This window comes from Botryllus schlosseri, chromosome 12, assembly GCF_051294905.1.
Source record: "Botryllus schlosseri isolate E-star chromosome 12, Bs_hap1, whole genome shotgun sequence".
Classification (NCBI taxonomy): domain Eukaryota; kingdom Metazoa; phylum Chordata; class Ascidiacea; order Stolidobranchia; family Styelidae; genus Botryllus; species Botryllus schlosseri.
In genome coordinates, this window is record NC_137247.1 from 18114439 (window position 1) to 18141531 (window position 27093).

At 41.1% G+C, this 27093-nt stretch overlaps 1 protein-coding gene across 9 annotated transcripts in view; it reads left to right on the forward strand.

The window, feature by feature from the left end:
- The first annotated feature begins 3242 nt into the window (after positions 1–3242).
- Positions 3243–27093, forward strand: part of LOC145451556 (KH domain-containing RNA-binding protein QKI-like) — a 256270-nt gene continuing 232419 nt past the window's right edge. For 4 of the 9 annotated variants that reach the window (XR_013918942.1, XR_013918943.1, XM_080329766.1 and 1 more), the window contains exons 1-7: positions 3243–4333; positions 7638–7765; positions 12603–12719; positions 22022–22165; positions 22830–23090; positions 24056–24218; positions 25599–25670. Coding sequence is in view for 5 of the 9 variants with exons in the window: in XM_080329766.1 (XP_080185892.1) it covers positions 3853–4333; positions 7638–7765; positions 12603–12719; positions 22022–22165; positions 22830–23090; positions 24056–24218; positions 25599–25670 (1366 nt within the window). In the remaining 4 variants the exon portion in view is untranslated. Of the gene's footprint in view, positions 4334–4408; positions 5557–7637; positions 7766–12602; positions 12720–22021; positions 22166–22829; positions 23091–24055; positions 24219–24273; positions 26783–27093 lie in introns of those variants that run through there. The other 5 variants (XM_080329768.1, XR_013918944.1, XM_080329769.1 and 2 more) reach the window with 5 other exon arrangements.

The following is a 27093-nucleotide window of genomic DNA, read 5'->3' on the forward strand; positions in this document are numbered from 1 at the left end:
TTTATGATGAATGTAGGTAGAAAGACAGACACATAGTCTGGAACAGCACTACTCGTAAGGCAAACAGCAGATAAGGGTCTGGTTGAAGCGATGTTGAGTATTATGGATTAACAAATCAACACATACCTAATGGGGGTACAGGTACATGGATAGCAGCATTAGCCAATGTCTATATTCAATGAATGTATGTTCGCACTGATCGAATGCAAGAGAGATATTTATGGTTTGAGAAGAACTCATTTTCAGCCCATGTATAGTTGCGTTATATCAGCGGTTCTACTGTTTTATCCGAGGAGTTAGCGTATAATAGGGTTACCATATTTTGGAAATCTAAAAAGAGGACACTTTTTCAGACTTGCAAAACCGGAATAGAATTCTCTAAAAATAGTAAATTTTTCCCACTTTGTGGTCGGTTGACTAAAAAAAAGTAAAAAAAGAAAAGGTCAACTTTCTCACTCGGTGCCAAAATACAGTTCTTACCTTCACGTTAGGGTTCGATTCCATGTCGGAGGTTTATCTAGGATCCTCTTCCCCCACGTCGCTGTTCTTACGGCGAGAAAGAAGTCCAGAAATATACTTGATGAAAGAACGCACTCATAAGGAATGGAAAGAGCAAGAAAGAGCCACAAAAGAGATATTAACGTGGAAAAGAACTGTTCCATCGGGCACTGGGCCGAGGTGGATGTCCGATTAAAATGCCGCTACTGGTCGCCACCCCTCGATCCGCCTCGACCTAATGTCCGGATGTAACAGTGTTGATCTTTCGGATGCCTTTCGCTAGAACAGCTCTGCAGGGGAAGAGCAGCCTAGATAAACCCCCGACACCTCAAAACGTGCTGCTGTCGATTCTGGAACCTAGATGGATGATGACTGTGGATTCAATTTTTTTCTTTCATCTTGCAACTTTTACCAAGAGGAGTCACTGGTCATGCCAGATTGATGACTGATATTTGAAGACTTGGAAATTTGTTGGGAGGGCAATCTACTGGCAGTCAGTATCCATACTGCTGGTAACGCGCCAAATGAGGCTATTTTGTTGAATTATTTTATTTCATGCTCCAATGAACGTAATGTTCTTTTCCCATGATCGACACGGTACGCTTAAATCCTTACAAAAACATATTAGAAAAGTCCCGAATCATCGCATTGCACCAATAGCGTGTCTGTTATGCGTTTCGGCGTAAATTTTAGTTCGTGAACAATTCGGGTATGAAGGTAGTTTCGATGCCGTGAATCATGATGACTGAAATCCCGATGGTTTGTGACGTGAATTCATCTTATCATGTGGATGCCCTATACTGCATGAAAACAGGTAAACTAAACAGTAACTTACTGGATCTTGCCTACTGGCTGTTCAAATCTTAATAAGCATGCAAATAATTATGTAATTAAAAAGCAATTTGTTTAACGCAAGAAATCGGCACCCATCTTTTCAACTACAATCGCGGTGGTTTTCTATTTTTAGCTTAATGAGTGGGATATACGGGAAACCTAAAGATGTGTTCATTACCATGAATATAATCGGGTTAGACCTTTTACTTGAAAGACGTATCCATCAGTTAAAAAACTGCATGGCCGCTGTAGATCGTGTAAAATCGTGAGGACGCTACGGTGCGATTAGGCGCCGCATGGCGATGACTCATTTCAGAATATTTCGGATTGTAAATTTGAAAATGAAACGAAAAATATTTTGTGGTGTTATCGGATAAACTGGATTTTGCGCTACGCGCGTGGGTTTGAGTATATGCTCTTCTGCAAGCTTGGAATTTTAATTCAGCGGCCGAACTGACGAGCTGCCGGCAACCAAGCGCAAGAGAGCCCAAACTTAAGGCAATCTTTTTCTTGTTTGGCGGTAACTATCTATCTTTTCTTCTCTCACCGATTTCACGCATTCCGATTGCAATCTGAGCGAACAAGCAAACAAACGCGTTCAGCTTGAAATGTGCCCCATAATGAGGATAGATAAAAAGGGGCGAGCTGAGACATCCCTGTAAGTTTTTAAAAACTATCACCGAATCAGTTAATTTAGGGGTGCTCAGGTGGCGTGCGGTCTATCCCGGGGCCAACATCGCAAGTTACACCGACAGATAGAGCGCTGGCATTATGTCAAATGTCAAAAAAATCAGGCCAGAAATTAGATTTCGGATTGCTCAATATTGCGTCGAATGTCCTGCAGTGGTATACAGTCGATGTGCACCCGTACGCGGTGCGTTGCGGCAACCGCGGATTTCGTCGCGGCATTTATCCGTTTAAATGCGCGTAAGCCCGAAGTCGCGAAGTGATATCGGTCTTTGTGGAGATAAAATCTGTCAGAAATATCGAAGTTGAGGAAAAATTGATATAATCCCGCCTCGGGGGTGTACACAAACAGTAAATCTAGCGATCATAAAGTAATACTGTTCCCGTTGTTACAACTATTTTTTCACGCGTTTACATTACCGAAATTGTCCAAATATTTCCGGTTACTGTGCATTTTTATGCCGATTTGTGTCGAAGGAGGATGTAATATCGGAATGTTCTCTTGAGACCATATTTGTGATACAGACTTCGGATAGTAAAGTTGAAAATATTTCGGAGTCAGTTGCCAGAAGCTTGTTATACCCAAAGTTGTCAATATTACTCATCCGATCATGGAGTGCACAGTGCAGTCGTCAATAGTTTTGTTCAGGTTGTCGTAGACTTGTCGGGAATTTTTCGCACGGAGAACGACCGTACGATTAGATTACTTATTTGCAAAGTACGAAGACGAAATAATACCTAGGATCTCAAGGATTGCGTTGTTGTTAAAATCGGCGTGTCGACTTCACTAGTCTACCGTGACATTCGCAAGGTAACTGGAGATGCACTGCTGAGGTCAACGGTGTGGGACGAGTACCAACAGAATCTGACGAAACAGTATTATTATGGTGTGTTTATAATTGCGCATTTGGTAGTCCTTCACATTTAACTCTCTGGAAACGCTACAGCGTTCAATATATATGGAGGCTGTATGTGTGCTACGGTGTAGGCTGCACACTAACTTTATCCAACCCAATTTTCCAGATGCTCAGTCAAGTGTTTCAGTATAACAGTAGATAATGAAACGTGTTAAAATGAGATTTCACATTCGCTGTACGCATCGGTGAATGGGTAACCTATAATTGCCCGTCAAAACACCGGGGTTATTTCAGGAAAATTTGAGAAAGTATCTGTCATGGATTCGCCACACTGATTCCCATTACTCTTACTGACAAATTTATTAATCTGGTACGATTTTCCTTCATCTCGTGACCGTATTCTGCGATAAATTTAAATCACTCTGAATCGATAGCTCTGTAGATCTGAGGCCATCGTAAAGGGGTATTGTTGTTACTAAAATATAAGTCGACGTGACTGTATTGGGATTATAAAGTAGCCTACTTTGATTTATCACTATGATTCAATGATGAATTCTTCCAGTAAGAAAACAGGAAAGGATTTTCATATAATTACAAAAGCATAGTAAAATATTCTTACACTGCTGCAAGAACTAATGCGTCTAAACGTTAATACTTAAGTTTATTCATGGTGATCTGAGAAATTACGAGTCTAATCCGTTTTTTAAATGCTATTACAGATGACGCTTCCATGGTGAAGGTGTTAGTAAACTATCCTTACGATTTCGTTATTGTATCGCAACAGTGTGAAGTTTTTGACCACTACGAACGTAGCGTATATAAATCTGCTATAATACTGGCGGATGCATAGATATAATACTGCTCCATTTTTTTCGCAGCACACTAAAACAGTTATAGTTGCTAGCGACATAATACAATTGTATAGCATTTAACACCGGGAGAATCATCAATTCCTTAACAGCATTTCTTCTCACGTATGATTTCCACTGCAACTGACAAGATTGAGGCCATAAGCAGTTATCCGCATTTGCCTTTCCAAGCCAATTTCGGACCAGCACACATCCGCTCAGTTCCGGGGGCTATACCGCAAATGCAACACGCTGCTGTACCTATCTCCGAATCGGCGAAGATATTTTTCCAGAACCAACCCAATCAATTTACTTACAACGGCCAGGTCAACCACATAAAACCACCAGGTACCCCTGTGCCAGCTCAAAATATGCTCCCCAAACCTGCTGAAACTATGATAAGCCACATGGACAGTTCAACGTCATCAATGAGCGGCAGTGAGAAGCAGTTGTCGTCACCTGGTAACCCGTTTAGTTCCAACTCATCGTTGGACGAGGAAAGAAAAATGAAAGACAAATGCTCGTATTTGAAAGCTCTGCTACAAGACAAAAAGCAGCTGCAGTGCTTCCCAGCGATGTTCACCCACGTCGAAAGGATTTTAGACGAAGGTAGGCACTTGAAGCAATAATTTTTCATCATTACAGTATCTTATGCTGCACGTAAAATTGAGTGATACCGCACACTGGCGCCATTGCCGTGTATACCAAATTGAACACTCACAGTACTCCCGCACAGCCCGCTTTGTGCATGACATATTCAGCGTACATAGTCAAGGGGGCCAATTGACTCATTTCAAATAAAGTAGACTCATACTTACATGTAAATTTAACGTTGCCTGGACAATCTGCCAGTAACAGATGACTATTGACTTAATGACCATTCATGAACGATACGAGTATCGAGACTCTCAAGCATCCGTCGAGTGCCTAGTAATGTCATCAAATCATTTTGGTAATAATAAAGATACTCGTATTGAGGCGCACGAGAGTCAACGGAGCATGAACTGCAATGTAAACATGAGACTCTCTCATTTTTCGTTCAAAACAGGTCGCCGCTCAAGCGTTGAAACTTGGCCATCGCAGGCCTAGATTTGCGTCATAACCCAGGATACTTCAATGCGCGCTTTGCTAGTAGAACGTTTACAACATAATTGTAGAACCAAATCGACGAGCAAAAATCTGTAGTAGTACACGAACGTGTTCAGAACACACTGCGATATTGTGAAGTTTTTTAGTTAATAATGGTATAACAAGTGATCAATTCAGGTTAGCGAAAAGTCGAGTTGAATAGACCAAGCTGATATACGATCATAGCGCCGTAATGCTAAGATTCCTAACCATTCTATTATTCGATTCATTGGTCAGCTGCTCTTCGGGATAATATCTAGATAACTACCAGCAACGTGGAATATTCGTGCATGTCGCACACTGTTCTTGTACTAATTGATCGCGTGCAGCTGAATTGGACTGTCAGATGAACTCAACAATAGAGACAGCCAGTAGCAGCGCTATGAATATGGTCCCTGTCAACGGGTTTGGGACTCCCATGTCTCAGGCACTGCATCGCGTCACAACGGCCATGGCCCCTTCCATACAGACCTTGAACGCCGCCAACAATCAACTTAACCTGCAGACTACCACTGCGCGGTTAAATGGACTGAATGCAAACAATATCATTGGATCTACTCAGACCTTAATGCAATCTATCCCCAGCGACAGTGACAATAAAACGAAAGAGAGGTGCAAATATTTACAGCAACTTTTAAACGATAGAAAGCACTGTCAGAGTTATCCAAGTATCTTCCAACACGTTGAGAGGTTATTGGACGAAGGTAAGATACCCATATCTACATCTTTTTGCGAAGATTGGTGTAAAACCACAATCGGATGTTGCTTTACACCCATCCTGCGCACAATTCAAATATTTGAAGATTATGTTGTCTGTTTGGTTTCGATTTCAATTTACTTTGCATTCTGCGAATGGCCTGCATGCGTTACCAATTAATGCCACTGGTTTCTAACACTTTATAGGACATGTATATTTACTTAGCGCAAACAGTTACTCGGCAGTCCATAAACCTGAGTATATAAGACACACATCTTGTTCAGTATATTGGTTACCTGACATAAATTCGTAGACATCGTCAGGGCAGTTCAAGACTTTATACTGCTTTCTATATACTCCTAGCGGTACTACGAACCCTCAAACATATATATTTACGCGTTTGGCTTATCGCTTTCAACTTATAGCCTACCTGTGTGCCTGTAAAACTTGTGACATATCGACGTGACTTCCATTGCTTAGATTTATAGCGTTAGAAATTGAGCAAGTTTTCCAAAGTTGCAAATCATTAGATAAGTGTGGCTCTCGCGGATGGCAATAAATTGTATAGTCGATTAGCGATGAAATAGTTTTCACTTGATAGGATTGGATATGAATAGCATATATTGATGACGGAAAAGAAAGGTGACAGATGATGCTAACCGCATCAAAAGCGAATATTTTGCGTTGTGTCCGAATCACTATGGGAATGAGCACTAATACGTGTCACTAAAGCATGATACAATGTGTAAACTGAATGTCTTCCGTCAAAATTGTATCGCCTGAACACAGATATCTGGCATCGTGTGTATATAATCAACAGCTGAATCGCAAACTGCGATTAGAAACATGAGGTCTAGGCCGAAACAGGAAACAATAAAGTGTGTGGGCATCGTGGTACAAATATCATGGTGCGTAGAGAAACCCGAGTACCTCAATCCACTCGAAGAAAGAAGTCACAGTATTCGATTACAGAGTGTCGTATCGAACACAAAAGAAATCTTTTGTTCCGCGTGGGGTTCGGTGGGACTTGGGGTGCATTCGTTTGAGAAGCGACGGAGAATTGCCTGCCAGCGTGTTTCTCATCGCAGACCTGCCAATCGACATGGCGAAAAATCGACACGTTAAAACATGACGTTCCTCAGGAGCATTCTTGCAGATGTAAACTGTGACGAATACAGCAACATCGGATGATATCGCTATAATTATAGATATTGTTTCAGGTCAACTGAAGTACACGATGTCGGCGTTACAGTGTCATGTTGAACTTCAAATCAGTTATGCTATCTGAGCGTGAGAGACGGCTTTGTCACAACTCGCCTGTCACATAAGTTTCCTGATGTATTAACATTAAACAATAAAGAAATGCCGCTCACAACCTACCCACGACCATAAAAAATGCCGGTGAATGCGATGCAGACGCCAACACAAAAAACGGAAGCCACCACCAAGTCGAAAATTAGAATATCCGCCCGCACCGAAACAATTCTTATTCATGCTAAAGAAATACAAAGTCACTTTTTGCTGCGAGGATGCAGGTTGTTTGCGATAAAACCAGCAATGTATAGGTGGGCGATCTATATGAGCAACAAACTTTACCAACGTGCAACAGCTAGCAAGATCACGGCCGTATAATTAGACTCGGGTTAACGGCATCCAAACAGTGTCTCGCTGACACACCATGAAATCAAATTGGCAGTGTTGCAATGCTGACAGAGAAGGATCCAGATTTCAGGAATCTATCATTCCCGGACCTCTTGAAGTCTTTGACATTTAGTCATTTGGGGTTGCATTGACTTGGTGAGCTAGTCACCACCTCAATTTCTCTGCTTTCCAGGCTGCCTGTGGTTAAGGACCGCATGTTGCCTTGCGATTGCACCCGGTATAACTTGCAACTCCGACCTCATTTTGGAGGAGAATATAGACCGGTTACGTGTTGGAATTCGAAATCATCTTTCGTCATACACGACAATTCGCCAGGAACAACTTGGCAATGCAACACAAATCTGAATACACAATTATGCGTGCACCTGCACGGTTCACAAAACTGTTCACCGCACTCGATTGCAATCCGTTTCTTTATTTGTGCAGAAATCGTGAAAGTCCGGTCCGTATTATTCCAAAACGGAGACTCCTCGCCGCTGGAATTGCCATCTCCGCAAGGACCCACCGTGGTATTAACAGAAAAGGTCTACGTGCCGGTTAAAGATCATCCAGAGGTTTGAAACTCCGCAAAGTCTCTCCTACTTATTGCTATAAATACATGCGTAATCCGGATGATAATTCGGATAGGCCCCTACATGCGTAAATATTTCGACAATACAGCTACATCACGGATATTTTGTGACACAAGAAAATAATATGACGTCGCAATGGCGGCATTAGTGTCTATTGCCTTCCTGGTCTCACCGCGGATTACAGTTATATGACCTTGATAGGTTACTTGTATTTCATAGGTATGTAAAAGTCTGAAATTTTCCTGCGCTTTGTTACCATCAATGCTGATCATCATACATCCATATTGTAGATTGCGATCCGTTATATTGCCGCGCAGTTGCATCCTGATAAACTTCAAACGCGGAAGTAGAACACTTGCGCTCAGCCATATCCAGCCTTCATGTAAAATTTATGCGCGAAAATGGGAGCCCGGCCTCAACACTCTGAAACGTAGTTAACTACCGTGTACGAATGTACAATGTACATGTAGAGTGTACACTGTACATAAGGACGTTTAAATACGGGAACACTGTAATGGCCGTGGGGGTGGGATAGGGGGATCCACACGCGTCGACAAGTTTCATTTCGACTACCCTGCGATTTTCATATCCTACCCAAAATCACTTTAAAACAATAGTTCATAAGGTATTTTACCGGGGATCACTAAAACTTTTGAGTGTTTGCCTGAAACCCCCTCATTGTTGCCTACTTCGAGAAAACAAAATTGGACTGCATAACTATGGCAGTGGTCGACGCGGATGAATAATTAAAGACAGCCTTATCGTGAAATTTCGGATGCTGATTACTGCAAAAGGTCATCATTTTCGCTGGTGCACTGTGATCAGCGGTAAAAATAAGGACATAAATGTGAATTAAGGACATATTCTATCAACAACAATGTAGTCAGCAGACCCCAATCGGTTCACGAGAACCCTCGGTTTAAAAGGTTATTTAATAAGGTCTTCGTTTTGCGCATATCATATTTTCAAAATAGCAACGAAAATTCGCTCACGGTCCACATAGGGTCCACTGCGCAAACAACAAAATGACCTTAAATCTCAGTTTTCTGGAATTGAAGGCGGGGGCTTTGCCTTATCATGGTCCTTTTCAACTTCGAATTGGGTTGTCATGCATATGCCACCACTCAAAAAAATATTGCTGGTGCAAATTCGCTGTCAGGATAATTTGGATCACTGTCTCTGCGGGTAGAATTGTTTGTATGTTGGTATTTACTGTTGCTGCTCGTAAGGATTATTAGAACTTGCTGTCGGTTGCAAAGACGGATATAGACCGCTGCTGTTTCGATACAATTTAGATCGAAGGTTTTGTCTTCTTTTATTATCCCGGATCAAGAAATTTTATTGTTTCGTTTGTGAAGTCGCGCCTATTCTGAAAAACGTCCGGTGTATAGTCTTTACTCGTGTTTCTCTGATCATGAATCTGAAATGCAAGGTCTGTTCAATCAATGGCGGCTTGTCCCGTCACTGATATTTAACTAAACGTACTATAAACGCGTCGCCTTATAAATATATGCGCGCCAGACGCAACCAAACATCTCGCTCTGCGTCGAATACGTGCTAATAGTGATAACAGATAGCTCCGTGACTCAATTTAGAAATAGTAAAGATTAGAAGATTCTGTTTCAGGCGTGAACCCTATCGGGCTTTATACCCTACTGATTATTGTAAACCGCTTCAATGCAGCAAAGCAAATTATAAATTGTATGTTAGTTGCTTTATGGCAATTTCGATGTCTGTGTGGGATCGCAGATTCGTATAGATGTGCAATGTGCAGTAAATCAAGTCTTCCATTAACGAGTGCTTGGTAAATTACATTTTCCTCGTAATAGATTGTGTACGGGTCTGTATGCTTGCGATGTTTTATCAGTTTATACCAAGTTACTCCACTCTAACGTCATTATCAGCCAGTGGTATAGCCATTTAGCGATGGGAAGGCGACAATGCCCTACCGAATTTTTCGACTCACATACTGTGACACTAGCTATGTTTTGTACGTCAAAATGTAACGTAACGGCATGCCAATTTGAAAATATATTAGCTCCCCAAAAAGTTTCAGAAAGTTCCGTTTACCTGATCTGCATCCTACGCTATTGCGGAAATCAGCAAAATACGCGATTTAAGTTTACAATGTGGGATCTTTCGGTAGATAGCCGTGCATGCAAACACTCCAAAAATATAGTCTCCGTTGTTTATTTGACGTGTAGGCCTACGGTCGAAGGCGTCAGAAGTCCTGCATAACATCAACCGCATCGTCGCCTACTGTTCCGCTAGAAGCGAATTGATCCGGGTTAGGCAGTGTAAACCAAGATAAACTCAAAGATCTATTAACCCACCATCGTTTATATAGTGACTAGTTAGTAGTTATAGCTGCCTTTGTCACCACTTACGCTGGTATTTACAACGCCGTGCTATCCCCACAGCGGTTGTCAACTACCAATTGGCGAAAACCGCCAATCAGTGCACGCTAAGGCGACACTTCATCGTAAAATTTGGGTTGATTATGCAGACAAAGTTACACGGCTTCAAGTTGCAAAGTGCCGATAAAACCTTCCACGATGGTGCCGTTAAAACTTGGCGTTTTGATGAATTCAGATGCCGATCGACACACCCAGCAGTCAAATTAAAAATAGGCGCGGACAACATGACTGTCCGTTTTAAGATTTAAAATCTCTGTATTACCAGTGATGCAATGCGCTTATTCTCGTCTTTTTCCTTGTCTTCTTACACCATCGGTACGAAGATTTAACGGCATGGCTCGCTGGTCTCAAGGCATGCGTTGCGACACAGTGCGTTGTTTTCAAGTGTCGAAAGATTGTCTCGCGCGGCAAAGATAAATTTTTCTCGAGGCGTGGTGCTGGCTATGACGCACCGTATGAACATGGCTGGAATTGTTGGCGCAGTCTGGTATCGTGAGGAACATCGATTTCGTGAGATTCCCGTTCGAAACAATCGCATTTGCCTTCTAACGTTCGCGATAAAGATCGCTGAGTCCGATTAATAATACATCATTACGTTATAATACATCGAGATAAAATCAGTGCGGTGTGCGTTTGCGATGTATTTGGGACGTTAAAGTTGCGAAAAATGAGTTTCCGTACCATATTGGCGTTTTTTTTTATGAAAGAATGTCAATTATTTCAATACGTATATATATTGTCCCCCAGGTTGACCGGGGTTAGAAATATGCGTCCGAATGTTTTGCATTTTTGCGGTAATTCAGAAATGTCTGTCATGAGATAGTTGCGATGGTATGTATTTGTAAAGTCACCGTGGCATATCCAATTTGGTTGAGAAGTATCATGAGTATAATGTCCTGTCGCTGGTGAAATAATTTTTTCTAGTTTTATTTTCTCTTCAAATGATTAAATGTATAACAACGTAGAGCGGTTATCATCAATTCATGTCATTGCTGAAATTGGAAAGAACATAGAAAATTAAATCGAATATACTTAATAACTTTCTCAACCGCTGATTTCTTATGGCACAGCCACGTAGTATAGATATCATTAATTTCTTTCAATTCAATGCTCATTGCGTTTGAAATGATTATGATGGGAATCTTTTAAATACACCTGTTTTCCACAGCAGGTAATTCCAGTGTGGCGAGTATCCTGCTAACATAGGGTCCACACAGTGACATATTATGTGGTGTACACCTACCTACCCAATTTGTATAGAATTCGATCCATATCTCCTGATTCATCAACTAACGGATTCAAGTTAGTTCGCGCGACCTATATAATTGACATTAGTTTGGATTCTTAGTCATCACAGGATTCGAACCCCTTGAAAATTTGCCACAGTCTACTATAATGTGCTACGGTGTGCTAGATTGTAATAAAGGCTCTCATCCGGTCAGTACAGATCCGTGCGGTATGATCCTGCTCATTTCACGGCAATCCCCTGTTCGCACGTTTGTACATTTCCAAATATTACCAAAATCCTATTAGTATCGACCCATCGCGCCTCGCGCCCGATCAATCCAATTTGCCAAGACGCGGTGTAATTTGTACCAAAAGCGGTAAGGCGTAATTCGCATTATGAACCCACTGCACGTATATACGGCCAGAAATCGATTGAATACATCTCTGAATCTAAGCAACGGCGATGGTACGGAATTTAATGCAATGTTCTGTGAATCTGCCGGCACTGATAGCACGTTGATGTTTTAGCCGATAACTAATGGTCGGTGTATCGACGGATATCTTTTCCAATTGTCTAATGGGGAAATCGGTTCCTATGACAGATATGAGGTAATTAACAATAGTGAATAATCGCTTTGTTGAGCTCTAGCTACTTGTTGTTTTTGTCGCTACCAAAAACCACATTCCTTCTGTAACCAGAATATGTAACACTCTTAATAGAAACGTTGTATTTCACCGATTTCCAGTATAGAGCAGTAGGCAGATCGGGGAAATGGCATTTTCAGGTACAAAATTATACTTTCACACGCATTCTAATGGATGAAAATAAGTTATCCAACACCAATCTATATGGAAATATAAACTAGGGATGGAGTGGGTTCGGATTTCGTTGTTATAGGGAGTGTCCTAACCGAAGGGGCAATAGTCGCTCTTACCCGTTCAAACTTAGGTTTGGGAGCTCGTAATCATTGTTAAAAATAGTGTGGCCTTTCCGAATTTCCATTCTGGCTACGCTACTGATTCTACTATACGTCAGGAATTCGCTTATTTTTGGATATGGCCTTATTAATTAGGAGTGTTCCTATCGTATGATGGCCATACCTTAGGTAATATACACACGGGAAACCGTGGCCGTATTATTTTAATGACAACGTCCGATGTCGTTCTATTTTCAGTATAACTTCGTGGGCAGGATACTCGGCCCGCGCGGTCTGACGGCGAAGCAACTGGAACAGGAAGCCAAATGTAAGATCATGGTGCGCGGAAAAGGCTCCATGAGAGATAAGAAGAAGGTAGGCTTCTCGGCACATATCCTACCTCATCGGATTTCAATATCATACACAGAATAACAGTGTGATGCTATTTTGATCGAGCCAAGTAACAACGTTTATAAAAGAAGTGGTCAGTAACCGCAAGTACTTCTACTTCTATATATACGCAGTATTTTGGAAACCATTAACTACTTTTTACACTTGCACAAAGTAGTAAGTACAGTCTGAGACAAATTTGCATCACTTTCCCGCGGAATTTGTAGACTATCGTCATAAAAATAGCCCCTGTATCAAGGTAATGGAATATTTTTGCGAAAAGTACGCATGGTTGTAGTGCAATTATTAGTCATTTTGCGTTAGTCGCGAAGATGCGTCTCTCAAATTAGAAAATATCCAACTGCTATTCACTACGAATGCGACCTTTCGACGGATTATACTTTTTGAAGCTACTTTTACCTGAGTACTTTTCAGACCTGACTATTTAAGCATCTCTGTACGTAAGCGCCTTTATAACGGACGATAATGAGATAGTGGGCTTACTGGTCTTCATAGTCGATCGGGTTATATACACGTAGAATACTCGCTTAAGCCATGAATTCGCGTTACGTTCCTTCTAAATCCATTTACCGTGATTTCTCAAGCGGTAAGATTGATGGGTCTGAAGACGTTCTTGTACCAGCACCCGGGATCAAGTGGGCATTCTTAGTTTCCGCTCTGCTGAAGAGGAACACAACCCACTTGTGAAGTGAGGGCTGCACTTCAAGCATCGCTATCGATGTCTTGCGTGTGGCTGGCGACGTTAATTTCCAACACCGAGACTTTGCGTGTCGATGTGGACACTTGATATGGGAATTGGTCTTCAATATCCGAGTGCTATTCGAACCGAATCATATTCTTCGATTATTTTATCACTCATTTAAATAGCTATTATTACGCTGTGAATGCATGCATCTAAAACATATGTATTTACAAGTCTTCTACCATAGCGTAGGATACATAAGGCTGGTATTAAATTACAGGGTTATAACCAAGTCACAAGGTTCCGAGCCACAAGCCAATCTCACTTTTATAGTTTTGACTCGAGTAAAGTCGAGTCATTTCCAATTCACCACCGACTCAAGTCCGGGTCGAGTCCGAGTCATAGTGTTTTGACTCGATTCCGTGTCCAAGTCATTATGTCCACTGTTCGGTTTTCAGTTCAATCCTGTTCAACTTACTTTTTTCAACTATGCTAGAGTGATGTAGAATGGCTCGCATTCATAATGTAGTAATTTTCCCGATTCTTCACAAAGTTTCTTGCTCTATTTTCCCAGTATCAATACTGATAGACGAAGTACCTATAATGTGGTGACTTTGCTATTCTTCGAAGTTACAATGAAATGTATGTCTTGGCTGCCGTAGTCTCGAGTCATATGAATGTGTTCGAGTCATGCACAATGACTCGAGTACAAGTCGAGTCAATACAAACATTGACTCGAGTCGAGTCGGGTCATTTGAGATATTTGAAAAAAGTGACTCGAGCCTAGTCGCGTCACCAAAAATCGCGACGACTCCAGTCATTACAACACTGTCAAATTATGCTTTTACACTCGTTATGTGTGAAAACCACTCAAATACTCCAATCCTTGTGGAGGTAGGTACCAGGGCCCAGGGGTGTAGACGTGGTTCAAACATTTTCAAGTGAAAGAAGAAACTGCAGTCTCAACTTTCAAGTAGTCTCAAAAGGAAGCGTTGGTAGAGGGATCAGATACTTTAACAGTTAATCGGTGGTTTCTACTTCCGAAATTGCAAATATCTTATGAAGGACTAACGCAACATGCTGAGACTATAAATAGATGAGGTTTTTGACAATAATTTCGATGTCGGAATACTGGTGGGGCTATCTCGCCCGATAGCAATGACAATTTCACACATAGGTGATATAAACATAACCCAAACCTACTCTCTACTTTAAAGCAAATTAAAAGTGTCAGAAGCAAGTGCTTTTTCCTTTACAACTATTGCGTGGAAGTGTAACAAAACATATCGACTTTAGCAGTGGTGGAAGTAGGAATGCTGGAATGCTCCGATATAGTAGTGCTTCGTTGCTGACCTGACCACTTGACCACCTCTGCGTGGCGCTCATCGCAGAAAAAGCTCCATCAATTAAATGATTGGCACGTGCAGCAGTGAGGATTATTACGCGCGATAGTCTGCTAACGATAGCCGTCCCGCTGGGACCCAGCGCAACCCGAATCCATTCCCTGTTTTCACCTGCGGGAGCCCACGACGCTACAAATCCGTAGGGATCTCATTAGTAGGCGGTTCTTAATAATCTAATTACACTTCCGGACCTGCGAGATTTGGCCCCGAACGCATGCAGGGCGCGGTCGATTACGCTATTTACCAGCAAGTCATACCTTACGCGATTCGCGGAAAATCTATATATCGATCAGCCCGGTAACCGAGATCTTATCGGAGATCTTAATTTTGCGAAAATCCTTTTGACGGGTTTGTTGAATCAATCTGCCGCCGAATGCGATGCTTTTTGCATTGCCGGCCTGATTGCGCGATCAATCAATTTCTATGGAAATACGCGCTGTCTACGGCGAGGCTTATGCGCTCTTAGGCTCAGGTTCGGCTGCGAGGTTTCTTTTGAAATCGTATATCCCCGCCTAATTCTTTCGCTCAATGCCAGTAATCTATGCGTGAGCCCGTGCTGTAAGCGTTGATTGCGTGTCTGTACAGTCTTGGACCACTAGATTATTCAAGTTGCATAATTAGACTAATTTGATTGAAATGCGATCTATTTCTAATCCATGCGAAATGCATATGTGCTCTAATTTTAATTCTAATCTAATATCTGGCTTTCCTGAAAAGGGTATAGGAGAATAGTGTAGTGCGAAACGAGCCATGCTAGGTGTACAATCTGTACATAAATTTGCCTTTCTAGTCCTTGGGAGATTGAGCTCTGATTTGATATGAACTGAACTTAATTTCTGTTGTATTTCTTTCTAATCGGGAATTACTTCCATTTCCAGTAATTTCCGAGTTCCAAGTAGGAAAAAAACAGTATTCCTATAAATTCTAGTTCTAATCTAATTTGAAAAAGATGAATTTTTGTAAGTTTTCTAACTCTGGGAAGAATTGAGCTACGAAATTAGGTGATTGTGACTTATCTGCATGCAAAATCGTTCGCTACCGGGCAGTTATTATAACGTAGGATTACCATATTTTGGAAATCTGAAATGAGTACACTTTTTCAAAATTTGAGGAAAATCCTGAAAAAATGGTAAATTTTTCCCACCTCGTGGTTGGCTGACTAAAAAATAAAAAGGCCAACTTTCCGGCCCAGCTCCCGAAATAGCCGCCGGAGCGTTACTTCAGTGCAGATTTGATGTATCTCAGTCGAATTTTGCCCTATATTTAACCAAAATTCTTACAAAAGAGGAGAAAATTTCAAAAAGGAGGACAAATCCTCTTAAAAGAGGACGTATGGTAACCCTATTATAACCCCTAATTACATTTGATTCGTTCCGATTGTTATAATGTTAGGAGATTCCGTAGATGGGTATTTCGCAGGCCTTATTACATTGTCAAATGCCCATTTTAAGATGTAGCCTTGAGCAATGCCTTACTTTCCCTATGAAACAAATTCCTTTCAATACGCTATGGCTTAAAACACTTGAGTTGGAGACACATATCGCAGGGCCACTGTTTGTTTGAGTTTAGCTGGGTTTACGATCTGCTTTTCGGCGGCAACTCCCAAGAATCGCTGTGTACGTCACAAAAAAGTCTTCATATACCGATCCTGTATGATGGACGAGCTTCAATGCCAACATAATAGGCTTGTAACATCTTCTCGATAAATCAACGCAGTGTAACGACCCAGTGGCAACCTAGCAATATTCCGGGACCAAATGAGATATGGAAATAAAATGAACACCTCAAGTGCACTTAGTGCTGTGTCCCGAGCCATTCCTGATCGTGGGAAATGGGAATAAACTTTCACGCGTTGTGTAAGGTTCAGGTGCCCGCGACCCCGTGAAATATCTAAAGTCGTGCCACGTTTACAACCGATTAATATCTCATAACGTACGGGCATGTTTCAAATCGAGTCCGCGCCCAGTTCGCTGCTTTCAGCAATATCCGTGGCAGGCGGAGCGTTGAAATATCGCAGGATCAAATTCCGCAGCGCGGCCCGTTTGAATTCCGCGGTTGCGAAACTCGACGGGCCGTGTTTTCTCTGCGTGTTCAACTCGGCGCGACGCGGCCGCCGTGACACATAAATCGATGCTCGTAAAATCTTCGCTGGCAAGATGCCAAACGCTTGAGTTAACCAAACCCGAATTAGACCGCGTTTCTGGAGATACCGTTAAAATTGTTTCTGGCAGGTTCACAGCGCTTGAAAAAAGACGTAAGGCTGTAGCAGCTACAGTACATCAGCAAACGTGGTAAAAGTAGAAGTAGAATTAACGTCGTAAATCTCTACTCAAGTATGATTAGAAGCAGGGGTTTTCGAGGAAGTTCGAATTAAGTATTTAAGGCCAGGTTTTTCCTCAAAAACTTAAAACTGTTAAGTATGAGTAGTTTAAAATCGTTGCCTCTTCGGGAATTAGTGGAAGTAGCATCAGGCAAACCTTCTTGGTAATGAGTTGATGGTAAAGGTAAGTAGTTTATCCTAAAAAGTGTCCAGTAGAAGTAGAAGTAGTTTGAGAAAGTAGTGAAGTAGGCAGAACGTACTTGATAATGACTTGATGAGTTTCTATGATATTGTCCGCTAGAAGTCAAAGTAGTCTTACAAACATTACCTATCGAGTAAGTAGCGCAAAATAGGCAGGACCTATAGTTGAGTTGAGTACACTGAGAAGGAACAAGTACTTCGTTACTGACAGCATCTGTACATCGGTATTGTTATTTTTCCTTGACTGCACAGTGTGCAGTGCACACGCAGGCCCATTCGTAATTCCAGATCAAACGGAATTGCAGCCGTTTCTCAGATTCTCTATTGCAGTAGGCCTACTGTGCAATTATTATCCGTTGATATCACGCAAATTTACAGAAACTGCATGTGGTGTATCCTGAGTTACGGTAACTCGCCATATTTATTAATATGGTATGACATGGCGTGGGCGAAATACAAAATTCAACGCGCATGATGCATAAACACAGCACCAGAGCCGTCAAAATATCGAAGTTGTTTAGTGCAGGCCGGGCTTATAGCTTAACGTTACTGATAACAGCGCTGCTTGGCCGGATTACACCACCGGCCTTAAACCGCTAAATGACCGAAATGCAATTGTGAAGCGTTTTAGCAACAAGCGCAGATAGGTTAGTCCCATTAGACGCCGCATACCTGGCATGGTTTTACTGAGATTCGGATTAGTACTGCATGATTGCAGCAGTTGAAACAACATTAATAATACCTTCACCTGTGTAGTCGATGGGCTGGCTTATGTGAGCAATGGTCTGACTAACACTTATATTAGCACACAATATTTCCGGGCTTATTTCATACCAGAGTTGGCGATGTCAATAATTACTTTTCCGGGTCAAAGTACTTATTATGGGCGTTTTTGATCACACAATTATGAATCGTCGAATAATGTTATAATTATCCAATACAATGCAAGATACACGGTGTTCTTACGCTAGGAATGCCTTTAAAGGCTGTTGTTGAGAAATATACGATTCCAATTGTAAGGTACGTCTTTGTGACATTTTACCCATGACATTTATTCAAATTTTAGGAGGATATTTACTTGAAAGTAATGTCTTAAATTGCTTTTTGATGCTGTAATATTCGGATACTTTTGAGTTTTGATAGATATCATTCTAACCAGTTGGAGTTGATTGGGCTTGTTGGCAAGAACTGATACTACTTGTACTGGTGCCCAAAAGAATCGAGAATTTGAGCCTATAGTTGTACTTCTTCCCAAAGACTACTATCACTTTATATGACTCTCAAAATATAATCCGATAATCGTGCTGATTACTTAGAAATACTCTGGGTATATTCGATACCTAACAATGATTCCATTTCCAATGTATACATTGTATATGTATACTGTACACTTACATTTATCGCATAATTTTGCACAATATTAATAGCTCTGAACGAAACTTGATCACGGGTTGCGCATAGACGTAGTAAGTTCCCTGTTTGACCGATCCAACATTCTTATGTAACGATGACTTTTCGGACACGATACGGCTTCCCTTGACATGACAGTTGAAGCGCAAGACACAGGTCCTAATGTTTTTCAATAAATAATTTATTAATCCGTAGGAACGTGAGTGAGGGTATATTGCAATTTGATAGGGATTGCCACTAACTTAGAAATGAGACCTTCGAAAAGTTGACCGGATATATCTCGTTCAGTGCCGTCAACTATCGTGACGTGTACGCGCGAAGATTGTTTGCTAAATAGCATTAATCAGAGATTTCATTTTAACATGATAATGCAATGGTGCGCAGACTGAAAAATCAGACTTAGATTAACCTAATATGTTCTCTGTTCTGTATAACTTAATGACTCAGGCGGTAGATGGGTGAGGTGAATTATCATTAGCCCACTATAGATGGCAAATAGTGAATCATTGGAACATCAATTATTCACGAGAATAAGGGCTAGTTTTAACTTACACACAGTCTGTGTAGAGAAGGTCTGATTTTAATTAACCTATGTCTCTGTACTAGACTAGAGTAAGTATGTCTTGCTGGTATGAATGCACCACGAATACTATTAATCTAATGTTATCATCCATGGATATTCGAAATACGCTTCTTTTCAATTCCGCGAATTCGAGCATGCGTTCGCCTGCAGAAATTGACATTAAAGTTTGAAGCATTTGCACAAGACAACATTCAATTTTAATGATTTATCAGGTTTCAATCGACAACACTGTCTGTGGGGGGAGAATATCTTCGTGCCTAAAGTCCCTCATGCATAATTTACGCTCTTTTGTGTATTCGTATTCGGAAAGAATAAGGAAGATTATGTGTGTGTTGCAAAACATACCGCGCTTTGATTCAACTTGTCATGTTAATCCAGCCATATCATATTAATAATGTACATTGCACACGGAGTAACCTGACATGGTTTCAATGACATTTATTCCATCTCATCTAACCGGTAGGTATAGTTTTATGCTGGAATGCAGATATTTTTTCCATTGACCTTATCTAAGATACTCTTTCCAATGATGGAATTCGGCATGTTCAATCCATGCTACTGTTGTTGGCAGAATGTGAAATAGGACATAGTCGTGGCTAGTATTTCATTTTTTACTAGATTATACTATTACGTTACCATCTACAACTTATGCTATCGAATTTGTCTACAATGGCCTTATATAGAGCTATTCATTCAACCTTGAGGCCATAATGAGATGAATGATTTTTGACCCACTATTCACATATGTCTTGATACATAGTAATACAATGTTATTCACAATTCATTTGTATTATTGAGTAGCATGCGAATAACTATGAGTATGACCATGCTCATTTTAAATGTGTATTGTGTATGGTACACTGGTACAGGGATATGTTCAGTGTGATAGCATGCTGATGACATATAACACATAAGTGCTCTTAAACCTGCCGCTTATTCATATACGTGCTCGGTGCAAACATAGATAACTTCCTGCTTGTGAAGAAACAATGATTTCATCAAGATATCTCAGTTCATTCGCCGTTATGTAAAGCATTTATAATTTCGCATGGCATTGTACAGTGTGCACTGTGCAGATTTTGAATGATGAAGCGATATCATTATTACATGGGTCGGACGTGATTTGATGGTGAATCAACCTGGATTATACGAAGCACATTCGACCTTATCGGTAATAGTGTAAATTACAACACGGTGTCAACCAAATTCACGACACTACCGTTGTTCAAGCTAATTTGAAATATCCAGTTTTCCCCCTTTCTACCAATAAAGTCTATTTCACGCACCAATCTTGTATTTATATCTGCGGTTTTCAATCTCTTGTAATTGTATGTTTACTTGCAAATTGAAGAGCGTTCCCAAGTTACAACCTTCAAACTACCGAAGTATTCCGTGAATTCCCTAGCCTGCACCAAAATACACAATATAAAATGAACACAGTTTAGATCCGAAAATGATACCGCCATTGACTGTAAACGGACAGCGATTTTATTGATTTTAGTTGCTGATATGCATAGATCGGATATAAGGGTGGCTTTGGTTATTATTATTATTATTATCTAATCTACTAAATCACTACGTTATGAATGCTAAATATTTGTCAATCGTTTCATTCATATCCTAACTGTTACTGCCACTTATCAGACGTTAATCAGCCTAATCTCAAAACAGCCTTCCCTGCGAGTGGTTGATTGGCATTCTAACAGCATAATATGCAATGAATGGAGCGTGTGATTAGATCCAGCGAAATTGCTGAATAAACTATTGGAATAACACCGAATTGTGTTCATTTAAGCCGTAAAACATACACCGTATTAACTACTAAAACCGCATGTGTCTCTGAGTAATTGCATAGCGATTGGAAACCGAAATATTTGTGCCAAACGTGATACAATCTGTGCAAAACAATGTTGCTATGCAGATATGCCCAGAACGCAGCCACATTCGCAAAGGCAATTATGGATACAAACAGAGGCGATAAGCACTTTAATTCCGTAGTGTGTCATTACTACGCGAGCTATGTAATGCCTACGTAGCCTCGGGCCGGAGCGCGCAGATCTGAGTAGCTATAGAATGCTTTTAGAACGTGAAAGTTTATTTACTGAGGTTCATTGGGAGCAGAATTACTTTAGCTGTGACCTGATAACGGTGCTTGTAAGCAAACATACAACGGCTGTTTGTATAACGATATCTTACTCCCAGTCTCGTAATGTAGAAGTTCATTTATCATCAAACTCAAGAACGGCTGTCTCTTCCAGCAAACGGTTTATTTCCTCTTTATTTTGAAAATGATTGGACTTTAGTCACTGATGAATGCGGAGGCGAAAATAAATTTCTGCCTCACGTCTTCCTGACGAAGAATAGATATTGCTTAAATCGAGCAAAGAGCGTCACCCGCTCATAAAAACCGATTACTGATATCCGCGATTTTTCAACTTCCGGTTATAAGAACACATTTCAGTGAAGTGCCAGTGATATCTGCAAGAAATACTGTAAAAATAACGTAATGCTAACACAAAACAAACGTTAAACAATCTTCCTGAACATATTGCATATATGTGTCCATGCTTTTGATACAACTGAACCCCCACTTCAACATCTTATCTGGTGATAACGGTATATATATAATGCGTGTTACAAGATGTCATCCGTGTTTGTATTCAACAGGAGGAAATGAATCGAGGCAAACCGAACTGGGAACATTTGAACGACGAGCTTCACGTGCTGATCACGGTTGAAGACACGGAGAACAGAGCCAAGTTGAAGATGAAAAGGGCCGTGGACGAAGTTAATAAACTCCTAATACCTGCTGTAAGTGGATTACTTATCCCGGAAACATTGATAAAGACATTTCATCTGCGTGATGATCTTAAACTCTGCTGAGATCAATATCGCTAGCGGCAGGGCTGCGAAAAATCAAGTTGGCCTATCTGAGTGATTCGATCCAAAAGCGAGTATTAGCCTTTGAGTTGAGGCCAAGTATTCGGGTATCACCCACCATGACCTTTATAGAAGTATGGAGGATAGGTAAGTCTCAAATAGGTACCATACCGAAACCTCCGTTCCAATAGTTTACAATCATTCCTTCTGACTTAACCCGAGCATCCGGGTAATGTTAGCTCTTTCGTGGGGTGCAGTTATCGACTAGCTCCAAATGACAAAAGACACCTTAAATCGGTGCGAGTTCGAAAAGGGGGGTGATTGAGCATGAGCATCCGAATCGCACCCCTTGGTTACGCCACGGGAGTTGGAAGTAGTCTAAAATATATCCATTCAGTAAGTATTCCAACGTTAAGCAACCTACTTGATTTCTCCAATAAAGTCGTAGTACAGTACATACATTACTGACCACCTCTGCTAACAACAATGCATTGTGAATCTCTCACACGCTTCCTACACAGGAGTCAAGGAGCGTTATCCTAGTAAATGTTGGTGTGGGATAGCTTTAAATTTATAAACACCTCCACCTTTTCAGGAAGGAGAAGACGACCTGAAAAAGAAGCAATTGATGGAGCTCGCCATCATCAACGGAACATACAGAGACTTCACCGGTAAATCCGCTTCACGTAACTCAAACGCCAATCGATTTCAACCTCGTCTGTCTACAGCGCAACCGAGACTGCAGCCGGCGCAACACGTCCTGTCCATCCCGGGACTCAGGTCGGCCACGACGCAAGGACTGCCCACCACACACGGACTCGCCACGCCGATCATAACCAGATTGCCTAACGGACAGGTAGGGCGACTGTTTTGCTCCGCGGACAGATGAGCAGTTGAGAACATTAAGTAGAAATGTACTACGATAGTTCTACTTGAGTACAGCAAAGACTACTTAAACCGCGTCTCCACTTCAGTATGCAGGTTAGAGTTTGGGAAGGGTCAGATTTTGCGTTAGGGTTGGGTTTCGGTTACTGTCAAAGGTGGTCATGTTGTCATCGATCGTACTCTACTAACTCTAGTATAAGTAGAAGTAGCTATTTCCAAGCTAGTAACAGGTAAGTATTCTAGATCTAGTTTTATCAAACGAACTGAAAACTGTTAATACGGTACAGAAGTATGTCCTAAAATCATAACCACAAGAGTAAGTAGTACAAGTGTATGCAAAATATACTTTTGTACTCCAAAAAAAGTAAAACTACTTCTTTACTGACCACTCTTCACGGGGCCTTGAGCATGTGAGTTAAAATTTAGGGGTTGGTTAGGGTTGGGGTTGCAGTGGTTCCTAACCTTTTTCGACTCATCGCCCCCTTATCAAGTTCGACACAAATTTTAGCCCGCTCCCATAGTTACGGATCTGTAAAATAGGACATATAAACGGGAAATTTATTCACCTAATTCTTATCGCTGGTTAGTTGACTAAAAGAGGTCATTTTCCAATACGGTGCTCGGAAAACCGGTTTCCCCCACTATACTTTCCGTTGGATTGACCTTTTTTCAGTTAACTTTCGCGTCATATGCAGAATAAGCCGACTTCACATGCATTTTTGGTCGTGTCAATTAAACATATATCTCACTAGTGTGACTAGACGATCTAGCATCCCACCCCCTTGGGTTATCGCCCTCGTTGGGAACCTCTGGGTTAGTGTAAGGTTTAATTTTGGAGTTTGGGTTGTGGTTACGGTTGGTTTGGCTAAAATGTTAGGCAAATGTATGTTTTGTTGCCTTTGTTCACGCGATTAATCGCAATTCCCAATTTTAAAGACTGTCATCTCAAACGGGAGCGCGCCTCCCCCACCACCACTGATCGCACCGCCTGAAGGAGCCTTCTACTACACGACCCCGTTGGAGTACCCATACGCGGGACTAATGGCGGGACAAGGCACTTCCTTGCTGGAGTATTCGTTTCCGGACCCAACGCTGATAGGTAAGATAGAATATTAGACCCGTGAGGCAGCGCCTAATCGCAATATGCTTTTCAGGTAAAGCAATCCACATCTAAAGCTCACAAGCCTTGATAGCGGCGGTGCCTTTTCCCGTCGCGACTACACATCGCTTGTATTAGTGCAACGAATGTTCAGTTACTGCAAGCAATTTCAGCCGTGTCCATTTTTATAGATTACCTTACATCGAACCAATCCTTTCTCGATTTGGTCCTTCCACTTTTTTCTAGCAGCGGCAACAAGGTTGAAATATCGTGTGTCGACTTTTTTAACGATTTCGCCGTGGAATTCCTATGCAAAGTAAATCGGAAATCGCTTGATTTAACAAAATAACGCGGAGCCCGGCGGCTGTAGTGCCCGCTGATATGCAGAGGTCGAGTTACGTTTGAAACCATGAAAACCTCGTCAAATTCCGAGCCTTTTTTCCAACGTAGCTAGTTCGCGGTATAGTAGTTGAAGATTGCTTTCAACACATCATCAATTGCAAGAATATGTCTATTATATCTCGAACGCATTTGGGGTTCAGTTTTGAATTCTTTCAGTGGGACGAAATCTCTTGCTGCTTCGATTTATAATAGATTTGTTCTTGTGATGGATGTTGCGATGAAAACAATATTTTGGCTATAATTAACAATTGATAATTACTCGCATGGATAAAGTGTGCCGGTAACTAACACACGGTAATTCAAATGTTTTCGTAATGCGCTTTGGCAACGCAACGCCCAATCTCTTTTCTTACAATTTGAGATCATTTCGCTATTAGCTTATCGTCAGAAGTGTTTCTAAAATCTATTCGGGAATCGCCTCCGCTAGTCTCATTTTTTGGTGATCTGGATTGAAAGTATTTGCGGCTAACCTGTGTACAGTACAGGCCCGTATTCATTCTTATAACGCCGGACGGCGTAACGAGTTTCCAATTTTAGATCCTATAAATTGAGTAAAAAATAAACTCCCACTTGGCAACAGTTATTCCTTATAGACGCAAAATTGGCTCTTGCTGTTTATAATGCCAACCCAAAACGGTAATTGGAGGCGAATGCACGGTTGCCTATATGATGAGTTGCTGGTCTGTATGTGGAATGTGGGTAGAACTCGTAGAAGCTTGAATATTCTTATGTGGGCCTCGATTCCAAGGTTACCATAATCCATCAGCATAGCGTAATTCCAACTGCAAAATCGTTGATATTCGAGCTATCATATCTTAGTATTGCAGCATCGTTGATTCCTTCGATCTAGCCTTTCTTATTGTGTAGTCCTCTTTTTATCTTGTAACCCCTAAACGGTGCTAACCGGTACTTATAAATACGCCACCGCGTGTAGTCATTTTCCTTTGCAGACTAACACAGCCTCCGACTTAATTTCAGGCGCAGCACCTGGTGCTAAAATAGTACGGCAGAGAACAGATACCCGGGTGCACCCCTATCAGAGGTCCCCAGGTAATGAATCTGTAGCTAATTAACGCAGTAACCATCGTTTATAAATTTCTATCAGAATAGATCGCGAAGAGTATTCAACATTTTCATTCCATAGTTTCAGATTTTGTATTTTTTGCAAACGCCAAATGTATTTTTATCCCGTTGAAAGCGCGGCATCGATATGTACCGAAGAATTTTTAGACTTTCAGTGTATATTTCACTATAGCTCTTATTTTTATAGCAGAAGCGGTTACCATTTTTTGTCTTCCAAGTTCCTCGCAACAGATGTTATGCTGCTCGCACAGAACAATCATTTTTATACAGCAAATAGATTACCAGATATATACTTGTAAAGGCGCATCACTACTTTCACCCTAACGCTTTCCAAGTCGCCCGAAAATATCACTGTCCAAACGTAGGCCTATGCGTGGTATCTCACGAATACAAACTCATGTTTTATCAGTTCAGTACGATTTTACACTGCAGAAAATTGTTACGGATCTTATATGATGTTACATGAAATATACCAAGTTGGAATCCCATTAGTTTTCTACGGACACCAGTGCGCGCTACTCAATGATTCTCAAAGCTTCATATTTTATGACATCGCAGGCAATACTGCTTTTATTCTTTTTTGATTTTCAACCATATAGTGGACACTTTTGCAGCTTTTTTTAATGTCCCGACAGCTTTTGTAGCACATAAACACCAGGCGTGCGTGTAATTTCATGAAGCTACATATCGTGATACATATTAAATTAAGCCTGTCCTTTTCTCACCAAAGGTACATGTATTCACAAATGGCTAGTATAACCATATACCCTCAATGAATCAAGTCTTCATGATATCTTGATATCTCCAAAAAACGGTAAGGTACACGGGAGCACATTACAGCCCGCCTGTTGTAGATACAATGTTGCTGCCATCCTAATGTAGAAATGAAGTGTTATTATTCATGATTTTCATGCTGATGTAAAATTTCCTGTTTTTCTACCTTGCCAATCATAGAACAAGGCATTGCCGTTATGATGCTGTCGTCCATTTTATGTCATCGTTATTTTATCTCGAAGTATCCAAGCCATGTAGTAGTTGCAAGAAGATTTTTTATCGAAATACAAAAGTTTACTTGTAAACCCGTGTCGTTCTACGACGAGCGCGTCTATATACAGGGTCCTGGTGCTGTCATTTGTGTACTTATTTGAACTTTGTATCACCTCATTGCCTGCATCACAATGATTAATAATATTCGGTGTATTGACTGAGCAACTGGCATGCGCGAATGACTGATTTTTACCGCTTGAATTGGTATGTTGTCATGGCGATATGATGTACGCTTTTCACCCTTCTTTGATGGATGGGGCTTGAGCAAACACTAATGTACGGCCCTTCGAAGTTTGACGTACCATGAACTTGAATAATACCTAAATTACTCGGGACTCAATGT